General features: G+C 46.8%; 1 protein-coding gene across 16 annotated transcripts in view; it reads left to right on the forward strand.

The window, feature by feature from the left end:
* The window catches only part of ABLIM3 (actin binding LIM protein family member 3), a 120,586-nt gene extending 110,944 nt beyond the window's left edge, over window positions 1–9,642 (forward strand). For 8 of the 16 annotated variants that reach the window (XM_033180510.1, XM_033180513.1, XM_033180517.1 and 5 more), the window contains 4 exons: window positions 506–566; window positions 1,347–1,354; window positions 1,903–1,983; window positions 7,421–9,575. In XM_033180510.1, the coding sequence (XP_033036401.1) occupies window positions 506–566; window positions 1,347–1,354; window positions 1,903–1,983; window positions 7,421–7,534 (264 nt within the window). In that variant the 3' untranslated portion in view covers window positions 7,535–9,575. Of the gene's footprint in view, window positions 1–505; window positions 567–1,346; window positions 1,355–1,902; window positions 1,984–7,420 lie in introns of all 16 variants that reach the window. The other 8 variants (XM_033180512.1, XM_033180516.1, XM_033180515.1 and 5 more) reach the window with 5 other exon arrangements.
* Window positions 9,643–15,470: the final 5,828 nt, after the last annotated feature.

Genomic DNA, 15,470 nt, shown 5'->3' on the forward strand with positions numbered 1-15,470 from the left:
GGTGAAGTGACTTGCCCACACTCTTCAACAAGAAGTGGTAGAGCCAGGATTCAAGCCCAGGCCAGCTGATCCCACAGCCCACCCCCAACTGCTGTGCTCCACTGGTCTCTAACATGGCCTGTATATTCTGAGCTCCCTGAGCGTGCTGCTATGGAAAAAGAAAAATGATGAGCAGGATAAGGATTGAGAGTTCATGGAAGGAGTGACTTGCAACTTCCAACCAGGTTGTCAGGGCAAATCTCCTAGAAAAAGGGGTATTTGAGCAATGAAAGAGAGCATGAAGTGAAATTCACCAAATAAATGGATATACATTGAGTACCCAGCATGTGCCAGGACAAAGCACAGGGATGGAGCAGCGAGTTAACTTTCCCTAACTTGAGACAGAGGCTGCTGAGAAGGCCCTATGTCCCACAAGCACTGGTTCATTTTCTGGAGGTGGGTGAGTGCTTCAGGGAGGCAGAAGTGAGCTTATCTCAGGCCAGCCCTGGTTCTGTCTCTTCTGCAGACGCCCAGCGCAGACCTCTTCCACTACGACAGCATGAATGCAGTCAACTGGGGCATGCGAGGTGAGTGCAGGCTTGCAGGGGGTCTGCAGGGAGAGGGCCTCCGGATGTACCACTCAAAACTGCTGCTTGACCCTCGGCAAATGATGGCTACAGATTCTGTCCCCACGCTGGGCTGTGTCCAACCCTGAGTTCTTACTCTCTTTCACTTCCCACCCTCTCCCTTTACCCCTGCTCTTCCCTCATCCTCTCAAGTCCTGGCCTTGGGTGATCTCCAGGCCACCTGTTCCATCTGGGTTCCCAGAACCATCACAGAGTGCTGCTCTCCTCTCCCTGGACGGTGGAGCAAGGGTTGCCTGCCAGCCCCAGTGGAGGAAGCACTCAGAGCCAAATGCACACTGTTCCCCATAAGAATTCCATGAGCTTTCTGCTCTCTGCCAGTGACGCTTTCACACCAACCTTGACCAGCTCCTAAGGACAAACTCAGGCAGCAGGGGCCCACATTAGAATCTCAAAGGATTCCCCACAGAAGACAGAGGATCTTGTCCACGTGTTTCAGATCTCAGATTCTTCTAATTTCTATTCTAAATATCTCTAAGGCCATTTTTTCCTTAGAACTATCTCAAGATCAGCCCAACCCCTACCTTCAGCCTTCCACTGTGCTCATACCACTCTTGATTGTCCTTCAGGGTGAATTCAGCAAGGACAAGGTCTCTGGTGGTCAAGAGAAAGAGACAATAGAGGCCAGACCCCCTAAGAGAGTAAGATAGAGGCCCGTGTAGTGATGCAAAGTGAAGACTGATGGGCTCCATTCTGTGTGTGTGTCTCCTTTTCTCTCTGCAGAGTACAAGGTAAAGGATGTGCATAGACCCTGGGGGTCTCCAGGATTCTTGGAGCTGCTACACTGGGGATCACCAGGAGGATGACAGCACTGTCTATGTAGGGAAAGGAACAGAGATAAATAACCCCAGGGGTCCTTTCAAGACCAACATTTCCTGTCCCTCCTTGGCCCACTTTTCCTGAATCCTGCCCTAGGTCTCTTGCCTACTGAAATCAGATACACTCCCTGGGCTTTAGAGACACTCTGGTGACTTGCCAGTCGCCAAATATTAGACACTTACATTTGGTAGGTCATGTGCCCATATTATACCATGGGCACATGGCAAATACCTCCAAGCTTATTCCTAGCAGTATTAGGAGACTCTCTGGGGCCTTGCCTTTTGAGAGGAGGTATTTTAAGGCTGCTGGGAAACCATAAGAAGGGCAGATCCAGCCCTTCCTCCAGACTTAATTTCTGGCCCTTTCTGGATAGAACAGAGAGCCCAGACACAAAATATACCTGAAAGGAACAAGCCTACCACCCTCACCCAAGCTGGAGACCACCCCCCTTTCTCCTTAGATCTACCCTTATGAACTGCTGCTGGTGACTACAAGAGGAAGAAACCGTCTGCCCAAGGATGTAGACAGGACCCGTTTAGAGGTAAGTCTAAAAAACTGAGCAGGAGCTCTTGGGTTCAAAGAAATTTTAGAAGTTGCTTGGTCTAATCCAGCTCAAGAGGGCTAGGTGGAAGAGTGGCTTTAAGATCACACAGCTTTTTGAAAAAGCAGGGACTTGAACCAATTTCCTCAGCCCAAAACTTCCCCAAGCTGTTCCCCAAAACTGCCCCATGCTGTTCCCCCAAAACTGCCCCATACTGTTCTTTGCTGCCTCCTCTTCAATTCAGTTGGTGTCTGTGGTGCACAGAGACAGTAAATCCTCCACTAGGGCCGATGCTTCTGCAGAACTGTAGAAGAGCTAGATTTGCTTCCTGCCCCCAAGGGGCCCGCAGTCATAGGATTGTGCATAAAACTTGTGCTTGTGATGGGGGACAGAGGGAGGCAGCACTATGTAGAAGGAAAAAAAGGCATAAGTAAGTCTTGAGTCAAACTCCTTAGGTTCAAACTCTGATTCTGCCATCACTAGGCGGGCAGCTTTAACCAAGCGACAACTTCGCTGCAACTTGGTTTTCTCCTCTGTAAAGTGAGAGTGATTGGTGTGCTTCCCTCACGCTGCCAAGAGAAGTGAGTGAGCCAATACCCATAAAGCCTTTAGCATAGACTCTGGCAACATACTGAGTATGAAGTGCCCAATGAACATTAGATTACTGTTGTCCAGGGAAGACCACTAAGGCCTGAGGCAGTCAACACAGGTTTGCAGAAAAAGGAAGGATGTAAATGAACTAGGAAGACAAGTAGAGTTTGGGATCGATGGAGGTGGAGAGGAGAACAGCATAAATAAAAGTGCAGAGGTGGGCCTGAACATGGTGCCGGACATTTGAGCAGTCCAGACCGCCCGGTGTGGAGTTCCAGTTCCTGAGCTCTTCTGGTGCTGGAGCACACTCTGCCCCTTGCAGCCTGTTGCCACTCCCTGCCTCTCTCTCTCCCTAGAATGCCTGTTATTAGTCTGTTTTCATGCGGCTAATAAAGACATACCCGAGACTGGGTAATTCATAAAGGAAAAAAAAGGTTTAATGGTCTCACAGTTCCACATGGCTGGGGAGTCCTCACAATCATAGTGGAAGGCAAAGGAGGAGTAAAGTCATGTCTTACATGGCAGCAGGCAAGAGAGCTTGTGCAGGGGAACTCCCCATTATAAAATCATCAGATCTCATGAGACTTATTCACTACCAGGAGAACAGTATATGGAAAACTGCCCCCAAGATTCAGTTATCTCCACCTGGCCCCATCCTTGACATGTGGGGATTATTACAATTCAAGGTGAGATTTGGGTGGGGACACAGCCAAGCCATATTAATGCCCTTCCCATCTCACCAGCCTCCTTGCTCCTCAGGGCCCCGCACTAGTAATCCCTGTGCCCCAAAGCTTCCTCCAACCCTCCTACAGGAGGGGTCACTCCCCTTGTCCTTTGACCTCCTCCAGCCTTCTATCCAAATTGCATCAAGCACCTCTCACTCTCCTGTGTATCAGATCATGGATGTGTCCATTTCCTCTGCCTGGCCCTGAATTTCTTAGGGACAAACATTGTCTGTCCTTTACCACAGGGCCTGGGCTGGGAGAGGTGTTAGAAAATGTTTACGGAATTGAGTGTAGGCTTCTGAAACAGGAGGTTCAGCACTCCTCGGGAAGAGCATACAAGCCACCCTTGACTTGCTGGCATGGAGTTGGCCCAGGGTGGAGGGTTGAGGCAGGAGAGGAATGTACGTTAGCCAGGAAGCTCTGCGAGTTCTTCCAGCTCTAGCATGCTGGGTTGCTAGAAGTGGGTGATTCTCCTCACATTTTAACAAGGGCCTCCTCCTTTCACTGTCTCCAAATGAGAGTGTCCACCAGTGCTGAAAGGGACAGCTCCCAGGGCAGCTCAGTGAAGGCAGTTTTTAGGGATGGAAACATTCTTCAGGACATCAGAATCACCCAGAGAGCTTTTTAAGAATACCATACAGGGGCCCCACGGTAGACCGATTCAATCACAATTTGGGGAAGGAACTCAGGCCTCAGAACTATTTAAAAGCACCCAAGGATGTCTAAAGCGTAGCCTGAGCTGAGGCCCATGGGCTAAAGACACTGCCCCAGCCTCCTGCACTAATTCCAGGAGGGGACTGAAGAAGGAAGACTGTGACCCTGTCCTCAAGGAGCTCAGAGAATAGATATTCAGTCATCCAACAAATATTTACTGAATCATCCTCACCTTACAGAGGAGAAAATAAAGATTCAGCAAAGCTGTCATTTGGCCAAAGCTGATCACCTAGTGATGACAGAATCCAAGTTTGAACTGAGGGAGCTTAACTTGAGCCTTGTGCTGCCTCCCCTTCTTCCACCATCAGAAGCACTAGTTTTATGTACAGTCCTGAGACTGGGGGCCCCCTGAGGGCAGGGAGCAAACCTAGCTCTCCTCCTATGTCCACAGAAGCATCCAGGTACTGTTCAAGATGCTTGCAATATATCAATGAACAAAGCAGAGACCCCTGCCCTCTTGGAACTTACATTCTTGTGTGAGGAGACACAAGATGTGTCTCCTTTATTTGTGTCAATATTGTCGACACAAAGAAAAAATAAATGACACCGTGTGTTAGACGGTAATGAGTGCTAAGGAAAAAAAGTTAAAAGAGAGAAGGGGATTAGGAGAGGGAGAGGCAAGTTGCAGTTTTAAATAGCATCATCAGAGTTGGTCTCATTGGATGCATGACATGTAAGCAAAGGTTCGAAGTAGTTGAGGGAGTTGGGCATGCTTTTATAAGAAGGAAGAACTTTCTGGGCAGAGAGAACAGCCAGTGTTGAGATCTTGATGCAGGAGTGAGCTTGTTGTGTTTGAACATAGCAGAAGGTGAGTATGTCTAGGGTCACGTGAGCACAACAGAGATGAAGAGGAGAAGATGAAATCCAAGGAAACTGGGAGCAGATTACACGATGTAACAGGTGCATGAAAGATCACCATATAGTGAAAGTGACCAGATTGAGTGCTTTCTGTGTGCCCTTGAGTGCTGATAAAATGACCTGTATCTGCTCATTCACCCTCATGGTATATATGATGCAGACACTAGGAAGCTCCCATTTTCCACAAAAGGAAATTGAAGTTCAGGAGGGGTTAAGTAACTTGTCCATAGTCACATGGCCATATCTCCCCGGTTCTAAGAGCTGCTCTCTTAACCTTCCTGCTTTAACACCTTTCTATGGCAAATGTCAGATGGACAGTGGTGGCATTAGGGGCCTTGAGAACTGGAGGGAGAAAGGAGGCCCCAGCTGGCCCTTAGAGGAGAGAAGCCCTGGTCTCCTTCCAATGTGTCCTACTTGTGAGCACGTTACTTGAGGGTGACTTTTGAACACGTTACTTGAGGGTGACTCTACCATTCCTTTATATCAAGTCTCATAACAAAGATTTTTGAACATGGTGGAGAAACTCAACTAGAGAACCAATACCAACCACCATCCTCCAACAACAACAAATGATTCTAAAGTACAGTTTCCCTCAGTCTTTACCATGGAAGTAGCAGAGAGGGGGACTCTCCTATCCAGGGTGTCTTTCATCACTTACTTGAGTAGCACAAACATGGACAAGTCAATAGTACAAAGAAAGAGGCAGGGTCTTAGGGATCTAACAAGCAAATATAACGTGTGGGCACTGCCTGGGTCCTAATTCAGACAAACCAACTGTAAAAAGACATTTTCAAGACAGGAACTTTGTAATGGGCAGGTATCAGGGAATTCTGAGGAATTCTCGTTAAATTTTCTTGGGTTTACTCATGGCATTGTGTAACCACAATGTGAGAAAATGTCCAGTGTGTTTTGAGATACATTCTCAAGTGCATAGGAATGAACTGACACAAAGTCTAGGCTTTGCTTTAAAATATTTCAGCAAATAAAATAGATAAATGAAGCAAATGTGGAAAACCTCACAATTACTGGATCTGGATAGTGGACATGGGCTTTGTCCTGTTTTCTCTCTTTTGTGTAGTTTTGATATTTTTCATAATAGAAAGACTTACTTATGAATTTTTTAATGGGGCTGACCAAGAGGGGCATTGGGAATGTAATGCATTTTGCCTGGACTTTGGTCCCAGCTCTACTACTTAAAAAATTATTGACCAAAAATTGTCAATATTACCTTTGCTTGAAATTCTGAAGGTATGGTGAAAATGTTAGTTCACATGGCCATGCGCCGTGGCTCACACCTATAATCCCAGCACTTTGAGAGGCTGAGGAGGGCAGATTGAGCTCAGGAGTTCAAGATCAGCCTAGGCAATATGGTGAAACCCCACTTCTACTAAAATACCAAAAAATTAGTCCAGCGTGGTGGCGCACACCTGTAGTCCCAGCTACTTGGGAGGCTGAGGCAGAAGAATCACTTGAACCAGGGAGCTGGAGGTTGCAGTGAGCTGATATCATGCCACTGCACTCCAGCCTGGGCAACAAAGCGAAACTCTGTCTCAAAAAAAAAAAAAAAATAGTTCACAGTGACAACAAGCCAAAGAACTGACAAATTACTGTGTGGTCACATAGATAATTTTCATTGAATCTCCTTCATTACCCAATTAGCTCAGGTAATTGCTACCAACAAGCCAGCTTAAGTGAACCCATTAAGTTTCCAGCAGTATATATGCCATATATTTCTCTTTTTAAACTTAATTTTAAATTCCATTTTGAAAAATTTTAGCTCTCCAGGAAAGTTTCAAGAATAGTAAAATGAACATCCATCTACCATTCACTAAATACACCAATTGTTAACATTTTACATTTTAAGTGCTGTATGTTTCTAACTCTAAAAGCTTTTAACAATGTATCACACTTTTAAAGCTGCTTAGAAGGGAGGAAGGGAAGGAGGCCAGAAAGAGGGGAAAATCTACTATAGAATGCAGACAAGGGTTTGATTATAAAGCATATTTGTTTTCATATCAGAAAAAGATAAAAGGACACTTTGGTGCATCAAAAATTATGAGCAGTAATGTTTTTCATTGACCGGCCTGATGAACAGCCTTCCAAATCATTTGTTAAAACATCAGTAAGAGGAAATATCCCCTAAAATCTTGGACATGGCTCCTTTTTCTCTCAAAGGGGAGTGGGATAGCGTGAATCCACACACACTTCTGGATGCAAATACATGGAGCAGGCATGCAGAAAGGGAAGGAGTCAACAGGGGACTCCAAGGGGTGTGTAGTGGAAGCGGAAGCCCCACTTGAGTCATAGGCACAGAAGGCCTCTTCAGCCAAATCAGCTCCAGAGTCCTCCCTGGGGAAGCGTTCATTCCGTATTCACTCATTCAACAAATATTCATCACACACGTCCCAGGCTCAGGCACCATGCAAGGCACAGGGTGCCCGGAGGGAACACACAGCACCCACTGCTGCCTCCACCTGCCCCCACATCTTGCATCCTCATGCTGCTCTCTTTCTCTGTCCCCCCAACCCCACCTGCCCTGCCTCCTTCAGCGCCACCTGTCCCAGGAAGAGTTCTACCAAGTCTTTGGCATGACCATCTCTGAGTTTGACCGGCTGGCCCTCTGGAAGAGGAATGAACTGAAGAAGCAAGCCCGGCTGTTCTAGGCAGAGGCTCTATAAATATATATGCATTTATATAAAGATATATGTAAAATCTCTCTACTGAAGCTCGGTATAATCCTGTCTTGTGTAATGGGACACACTGCCTGCCATGAGACTTGCTTTTCTGTACTGTCAGGCAAGCCCACGTCATCGAGATATTTTTATGCTCCTTACTTTCTCTTTTCTAAGTGCTGTGGGATCTGGGAAGGGATTTGAGGGGACTCTGTCCTTTTATTGGGGATCCTTTTTATACTGAAACATCTGTCCTAACTTGAGTGCCCCAAGGTCCAACTCTCTTTCCTAAAGAAGGTGCCTGAAAAAGTCTCTCTTCTCTCTGCTTCGTGGCCCCTTTCTTAAATTTCTAGGGCTGATGCTGACCATGTGGTTTCCACACCTTATTGGCCCCAGAGGGGCCCTCCCATGGGAAGATCTGCAGCAATCTCCCCAAATCAATGAGCGCCTTTGAGCGCCCACGAAGAACTTTCTCAACACCCCCAATTAGGAGCTCCGTGCTCTCTGGGGGCAATGCAGTTAAAAGTGTGAATCTCAAATATAGTTATTACACCAGTCAACAGAAGTGGACAGGGCCTAGGCCTCTCCTCAGCTCCCTAACCCTCCTCCTTCTGCCCTGGATTGTAAACTCTCCCTTGTCCGAATCTAGGATTCATGGTAGGAAAAGGAAAAGGCCCTTCCCTTCCCTCCACCACTTCCAACTGGCCCCTTTGCCTGACCTGGACTTGGAGAACCAGAGGAAAGGAGAGGGAGCGGAAGTGGGAGATACAGCAGGGCACCTGTTAGAATCAGAGCTGCAGGTTTTCTTAGGACCCTCCTCTCTCCCTCACTGCTCCCAGCACCTCCTGACCCTTCCCCCTTTCAAGGAGAGGCTCATGACTGCAGCTTGTATTCTTTAGCCTTATTACAATCTATGTGCCTGACAACTCAACACACCGCAGGGCTAATGTTCCCACCAGAGCTCCAACTGAACAACCAGACAGACAACTCTCACCGCCCTCCAGAGAGAAAATAGGCCATGTCCCAAAGAAAGGTTCTTGGTCTATGCCTCTGGTCTGTGGGCTGGCAGGGCAACCATAACATACCCCCACCAGTCCTCGGCTCCTGCTGCAAAGTTGGCCATGTTTCACAGGGAAACTTTTGGAAGAGTGGCTGCTTATGAGGTTCCAAAATGAAGTGTTGGCCAACATCGCTCATGGCCATCCCGGATTTCCCCGGTGGCTTCCTTTCCTGCCTGCTCGCCTCCCTGAACAGGGGAGAAAACATAACCTCTCTTCTCCTCTCCAAACCTTTCACCTTGAGTGGGCAATGTTTGGTGGGGGCTGTTCCTTCTTGGAGATGCCTTGAGTCAGACCATTTTGAGATCATGGAGGAAGGATGAAGAAGTGAAAATGACAATAATGACTCTCAAGAGACTGGTGATGTGACATGGCAAATGTAGAACTGACTTAAATTGAACAAACCCTCACTGAGCACCTCTGATGTTGAGCACCTGCTGAATACTGAGCACTGAATGGGGGAGGGGGAGGGGAGCACAGGGGTGAATCAACCTGGGACTTGGTCTCAGGGACATGCCTACCAATAGTGGGTATCGTAAGGCATGTACCCAGATATAATGGATGTAAGGCAGAAAGTGATCAGAGAAGGAATGAGAAAGTGTGTGTGATGTTAATGAAAAGTCATATGCAGTTAGAGCAGACCAAGGAAAGCTTTCTGAAAGAGAGTGCATCTGAGGAAAATTCAGGAAGGATCTTTGTAGATCAGGAGGAGATTCTAAGTTGAAGGGGTGATAGGGTGAGGAGCCACAGGGAAGTCTGCTGTGTTCTCATGTAGGATGTCAGCCCTCCGTGCAACTTCTCTTTTTGGCCAATGTCTTTTCACTTTCCTGACCCTTTAGAATCGTCCCCAGCCAGAAGCAATCATGGAAGCTGCCTCATTGTCACTGGTTAAGAACTTGGCGAGATTGAAGGGCTTTTGTTATTGTTGTTGGATATTTTTGTTTCCCATAAAAGCACATCATTTCAACCCTAAACCTGCGTCCTTCTGTTGTTTCTTGTGTGGGAGTGGAAATGACTGACATGGGAAGAGGCTGACCCCTGCACATTTTTCAAAATAAAAGCACCAAAACAGCGGCCACGCCTTTGACCTCAGTTTCTCCTTCTGTAAAATGAGAAAGTTTGGTAAAAGTAAACATCACTCAGATTGTTTTCTGTAGAATGCAGGATACCTCAAGATGGTAGAGGATGTTCCAACAACAAAGAAGTTCTGTGATCAAAAATAATAATAATAATAATAGTGCCTTATTACTAACCACCAGCAATGTTCCAAGTTCTATGCGAGCACTTCACACCCATCATCTCATTTAAGCTTCTGAAACAACCCAAGAAGTAGCTATTATTAATATCTCCATCTCCTAAGTGAGTAAATAGCTTTGAAGAGAACCACAATTACCTCTGGTAGAGCCAGGAATGAATTCCAGCCTGTCTGACTCAGAGAGACCGGCTTACCACTCTTATTAGGCAAGATCCTTCCAGCTGCAGGTAGGAGAGCACCTTATTACAAGTGGCTTCAACGGTGAGAACATGTTGTCTTGCACAACCAGAAATCCAAGGTGCAGAGTTAGTACATTCAGCAGCTCAGGGATGGAGTCCAGAGCCCAGGTTGTTTGCATCTCTGTGCCCCACCATCCTCAGCATATTGGCTCTTGCCCTCAGCCACATGTCCTCTATGTTTATAAGAGGCTTCTGTGGCTCCAGGCATCATGTCCTCACACAATCACATCAAAAAACAAGAAAGTCTATTGCATGTCTATTGTAGTCGGAAAAACTTCTCCGAAGTCCTCAGTAGACTTCGGCTCGGATCCCACTGGCCAGAACTAGGGATATGTCCATGCCCCTGCTGCAATAAAGGCTGGGAAACTGGGCATTTGGCATTTTCAGCCTCAACAGGGGGAACCAGGCTCTCTACCAACAAAGAAGAAGAGAGGAGGGCAGAAAAGGAATGGCCTCTGGTTCAGGAAATCACAGCACCTCTGCCACAACCACTGTGCCATGAAAGAGCACATCACATCCCTTCTCTTGTAGACTCACAATGCACATTGCCAAAAGTCCTGAGAAGTCCCACCATAGTACCCTTGTTTAATCCAATATTTTATAAACGAATTTAACATAACCTCTGTTTAAGACATGCTAGGCTTACTGTTTTTTGTTGTTGTTGTTGTTTTTGAGATGGAGTCTCGCTCTGTCGCCCAGGCTAGAGTGCAGCGGCGTGATCTCGGCTCACAGCAAGTTCCGCCTCCCAGGTTCACACCATTCTCCTGCCTCAGCCTCCCCAGTAGCTGGGACTACAGGCACCTGCCACCATGCCCGGCTAATTTTTTGTATTTTTTTTTTTTTTTAGTAGAGACGGGGTTTCACTGTGTTAGCCAGGATGGTCTCGATCTCCTGACCTCATGATCCACCCACCTTGGCCTCCCAAAGTGCTGGGATTACAGGCGTGAGCCACCGTGCCTGGCCAGCTTACTGTATTTTATCTGTTCAAAGATGCACACTTTTTTCCCATTTCAACATCTCTAAAGATGAGATGTGGCTTAGAATTAAAAGTAGCTCCTTTTCTGAGCTCTCATTCTACTATTCTTCAATAAGAACCAATGCTGACTTTCAGCCCCAACACGGCCCCTCCAGACAGGTGGCTCAAATGTGCAAAAAGATACTCAAGAATGCATCTTTGCTCCCCGCCTACACATGCACCCAACAAATATTCATGAGCGAGCATCTCCTGCCAGGCAGGAGTACTGAGGATACAACAGTGTGGAAGTCAGGAACGGGCTTTCCTCATGGACTCTGGTCTAGAGGAGAAACAAATCATAAATGTGCAACAGAAAAAGAGCTGACACATGAAGATAACTGCTACAGAGACAACAAATAGGTATCATGAGAAAGGAACTCACTTCGTATGCTAATCAAAGGATGAAAACCAAGTACCTGGGGAAAAGTGGGATTGGTAGCATTCTTGGCATACAGATAGTGGATGCAAAGGCCCTGGTGTGAGCAAGAGCTTGGCTTATTGGAGGAACAAAAAGAACCAATGAGGATGGAGTAGAGTGAATGCAGGGGAGAGTGAGATTAGAAGTGGTGAGAGGGCAGGCAGGGGCCAGCCATGCACAGGGTCTAAAAGGACACCTCTCAACCATCCAGGCTTTGTAGAGGGTGCTTTGTCGACATGTTGGGTGTAGGAAGAATTGTTCCAAGCCTTGCCACTCAAAGTGTTGTTTCTAACCGGGAACATTGGCATCACCCAGGAACTTCTGTGAGATGCAGAACCTCAGGCCCCACCCCAACCTGCCCAATCAGCATCTGTATTTTCATAAGATCCCCAGGTGATTCACACACATGGTGAAGTGTAAGAAGCGTTGCTCTCACCCATCTTCCTTTCATGAACAGACATAACATTTTAAGTCAGACTGTCTGAAATTCTAGAAGGGGGCCTTTCCCCACACATACAACCCCTTTGGACACTGGAGATCAACCTTACATCAATAAAGCAGAACATGACTTTAGAGGCCACAGAAACCACAGAAGGTTAGAGCTTAAAGCTAATAATACAATAGTTGCAATTCACAGCCATGATACAGGCTGACTGAGTGAGCAGATCAGAACCAGAAGCCAGCTCTCCTATGCCTGCATCCCCTCATCCTCACTGGGCACCCAGTTCATAGACATGGGCGCCAGCTGTGGAAGGTGTCAGCAGCTGCAGCTGGCCACAGAGCCAAACGTGGACTAGAAGGCTGTTATTCAGCACTGTTAGCAAAATTCAAGGTGGCAAAAGCACTACTAAAATTAACAGCAACTAACTTTCACAGAATTATGCCAGTTCCATGTGGAATTAAGTTTTAAACATATTATTCCACATCGGACTTTGAGTTGCTAAAAATCTTGACTGCACAGTGATAAACACCTACCTACATACTCAGCTATGGGCAGCGCCAAGTCACTCAGAAGCCCTGCTGCAAGACTCCAAATGAATAGAGTCCAGGGGCTGTGCAGATGAGGGTCAGCCTCTCCCCACCACTCACAAGCCTTTCACCTCTGTACTTGGCCTGGTCCAATATGATTGGCCCAGAGACACAGACGAGAGAAACCAAAGGCCAGAAGTCACCATCTATGGTCAGCCTCTGGGAAAATTAGAGCTAAATGTGCAGATAAATGAGACTTAAAATTGGCATGACATCTATGTCCATAGCCAGAAGAATTTTCATCCCAGTTCTTCCCAGATTTCAGTCATTCAAGCATCACCTTCACGATTTCATCAAATTATTTATTTTCTTAATACTATTTACTTGATATTTTTCTTTCAGTTGACATGTATCTGATGTTTCTATTTTAATGCCAGTGAAAAGTACGGGTTTGTAGGACTGTTTATATGGGTTTTTTTGCTTGTTTGGTTGGTTTAGCTTGTTTTGTTTTGTTTAGTTTTGTTTTTTTAAGAGACAGGGTCCTGCTGTGTTGCCCCGACTGGAGTCCAATGGTGTGATCATAGTTCACTGTAACCTCAAACTCCTAGACTCAGGCGATTTTCCTGCCTTAGCCTCCCGAGTAGATGGGACCACAGGCACACACCACCATGTTCAGCAAATTTTTATTTTTAATTTTTTGGTAGAGATGGCGGGGGTGGGGGGTCTCACTACGTTGCCCAAACTGGTCTCGAACTCCTGGCCTCAAATGATCCTCCCACCTCATCCTCCCAAAGTGCTGGGACTACTGGCATAAGCCACTGCAACCGTCCTAGTTATATGTTTAATACAAATTCACAAATTCACAGAAATTCATAACTTTCCAAATATGTTGGTCTGTGTAACATCTAAACACATCTCACATTTTCACCAACGATCTGAATTCCACACTTTGGGAAACACTATTCTACCTGATGGAAAACGGAAGAGAGAAGGTGATTTGTATTCCCTCAATACCCTCATGATAGCTGGTCTTTGGGGAGCCCAAGAGAAACAATCTGAAAACGCTGCAGAGAGAGAAGAAAACCCAAAATTCTTTGACAACAAACAGGGCTTGCTGAACCACAGCTCGCCTGACAGCCGAGACTCTCATATACCAGTGGTATCCTGCTGGAGCATCATATAGACAGGGCGTCCCTGGACCTCGCTAAGCTTTTCAGTGGATACAGCCTCTGATTTTCCCCGATGCTGAGGGTTGTAAAGCCTTTGCCTCCGCGTGTGCTGCCATGAATTCCAGCAGGGACAGTACAGCATCATGGGTAAGGGCACCTGGTTAGACGCATCCTCTCTCAGGGCAGTCTCAGCCTTGCCATTTGCTAGTTGAACTGTGTGCTCACCCTCCCATTTCATATTTTGATTCCGTAACCCCCAGTACCTCTGAATGTGACTCTACTTAGACATAGGACTTTTAAAGAGGTGATTAAGTTAAGATGACGCTGTTAGGGTAGGGCCTGATCCAATCTGACTGGTGTCTTCATAAGAAGATTTGGACACGTGGTGACAGCCAGGGAGCCCATGCAGGGAGGGACGGCCACGTGAAGACACAGCAAAGGGGCAGCCATCCACAAGTCATGGAGATAGGCCTCAGAGGAAACCAGATCTGCTGGCAGAAATTCTGTTGTGGCAGCCCTAGCAAATGAATATAATGAGATGTGCAAAATAGAAATCGCGGCATTTAGTTGATAGAGTGGTGTGCTGCAGGTGCGCGCCTGGCTGCAGGGGAGGCTTGCATTTCACTGCTCAGCACCTCCCTTGGGCTTAGATCCTGTGGTTTACCTAGAGTATGAGTGCCCCCTCTGGGCCACTTCTGGAACTGCAGGGAGAGAGGCTCCCTTTCTCACCTAGAATCTCCAGGTGTAAGGAATTCAGGCCTGCAGCTGTGTGGCCTTCTCTGCCACAGATTGGGACAGACCATCTGAACATGAACAGTAAAGAGAGGAGGGCAGAGCCAGGAGATGGAGAGAAAAGAGCAACTGCACGGTTTGCTTTGCTTCCTGGATCCACGCTTGCCTTCAAACCAGTTTCGCCCCTTCAACTACCCAGCTACCCTTTGAGCTTTTTCGTTAAAGCTGGTTGGAGTTGTGATTCTATCACTTGCCACCAAAGAAGTCGTGACAGATACACTGGCTGCCAGAGTGAATGAATATTGGCAGTAGAATCCGAATGTGTTCCCTTGCTGTCTGTGGGAGGGACAGTGACCACAATGTAAACAGTGCAGGCATGTGCTCCGATCAGAGGGCGCAGTGCGACATGAATCACTAGGGAACATGTAGGAAGGGTAAAATCTTGCCTCAGTCTGTCACTGAAAAGTGCTTGTAGGGCCCAGACCTAGAGCCTTCTGGTTTTCCAAAACCTTCTTGTGGATACGGAGTTCCTTGTCATACAAAAGAAGCATGACTGCCTCCCTAAAGCACAGGGTCTTGCCCACCTGGATCAGGACAAATCGTCCATCTGGCCCTAGCAATCTGTCCGTCTAACAAAATAATGGGACTATGTAACGTTTTTAAATGTGCATACAAAACACCACTCCTTAGCAGACTCTGTGGGTAGCAGCATTTGGAGGCCTGGTAGTCCTCCCATCCAGGAATATTGGGAGCTCCTGCAGGGAAGGAGGAACCTGGCAGAAACAGTTGCGTTTCCAGGGGTTGGATTTATATAAAACTCCCTGCAGGGGGCAGCCTGGGTATGTGGCCACGGTTTCAGCATCCCTTAATATTTTTCCATAAACATCTGACAAGTTCTTCAGAGGAAACCCACACTGATTACATAATAACCAACACTTCTGATGATGGCTCAGACACTGTGCTAAGTACCTTACAGATCTCATTTAATCCCCTGGGTACTACTTTCATCCTCATTTTACAGATGATGAAATTGGGCTCTTGATAAATACCTCATCCAGTGTTTCACAGCTGT

Source organism: Trachypithecus francoisi, unplaced genomic scaffold (genome assembly GCF_009764315.1).
Source record: "Trachypithecus francoisi isolate TF-2019V2 unplaced genomic scaffold, Tfra_2.0 Lachesis_group2, whole genome shotgun sequence".
In the NCBI taxonomy this organism is placed as follows: domain Eukaryota; kingdom Metazoa; phylum Chordata; class Mammalia; order Primates; family Cercopithecidae; genus Trachypithecus; species Trachypithecus francoisi.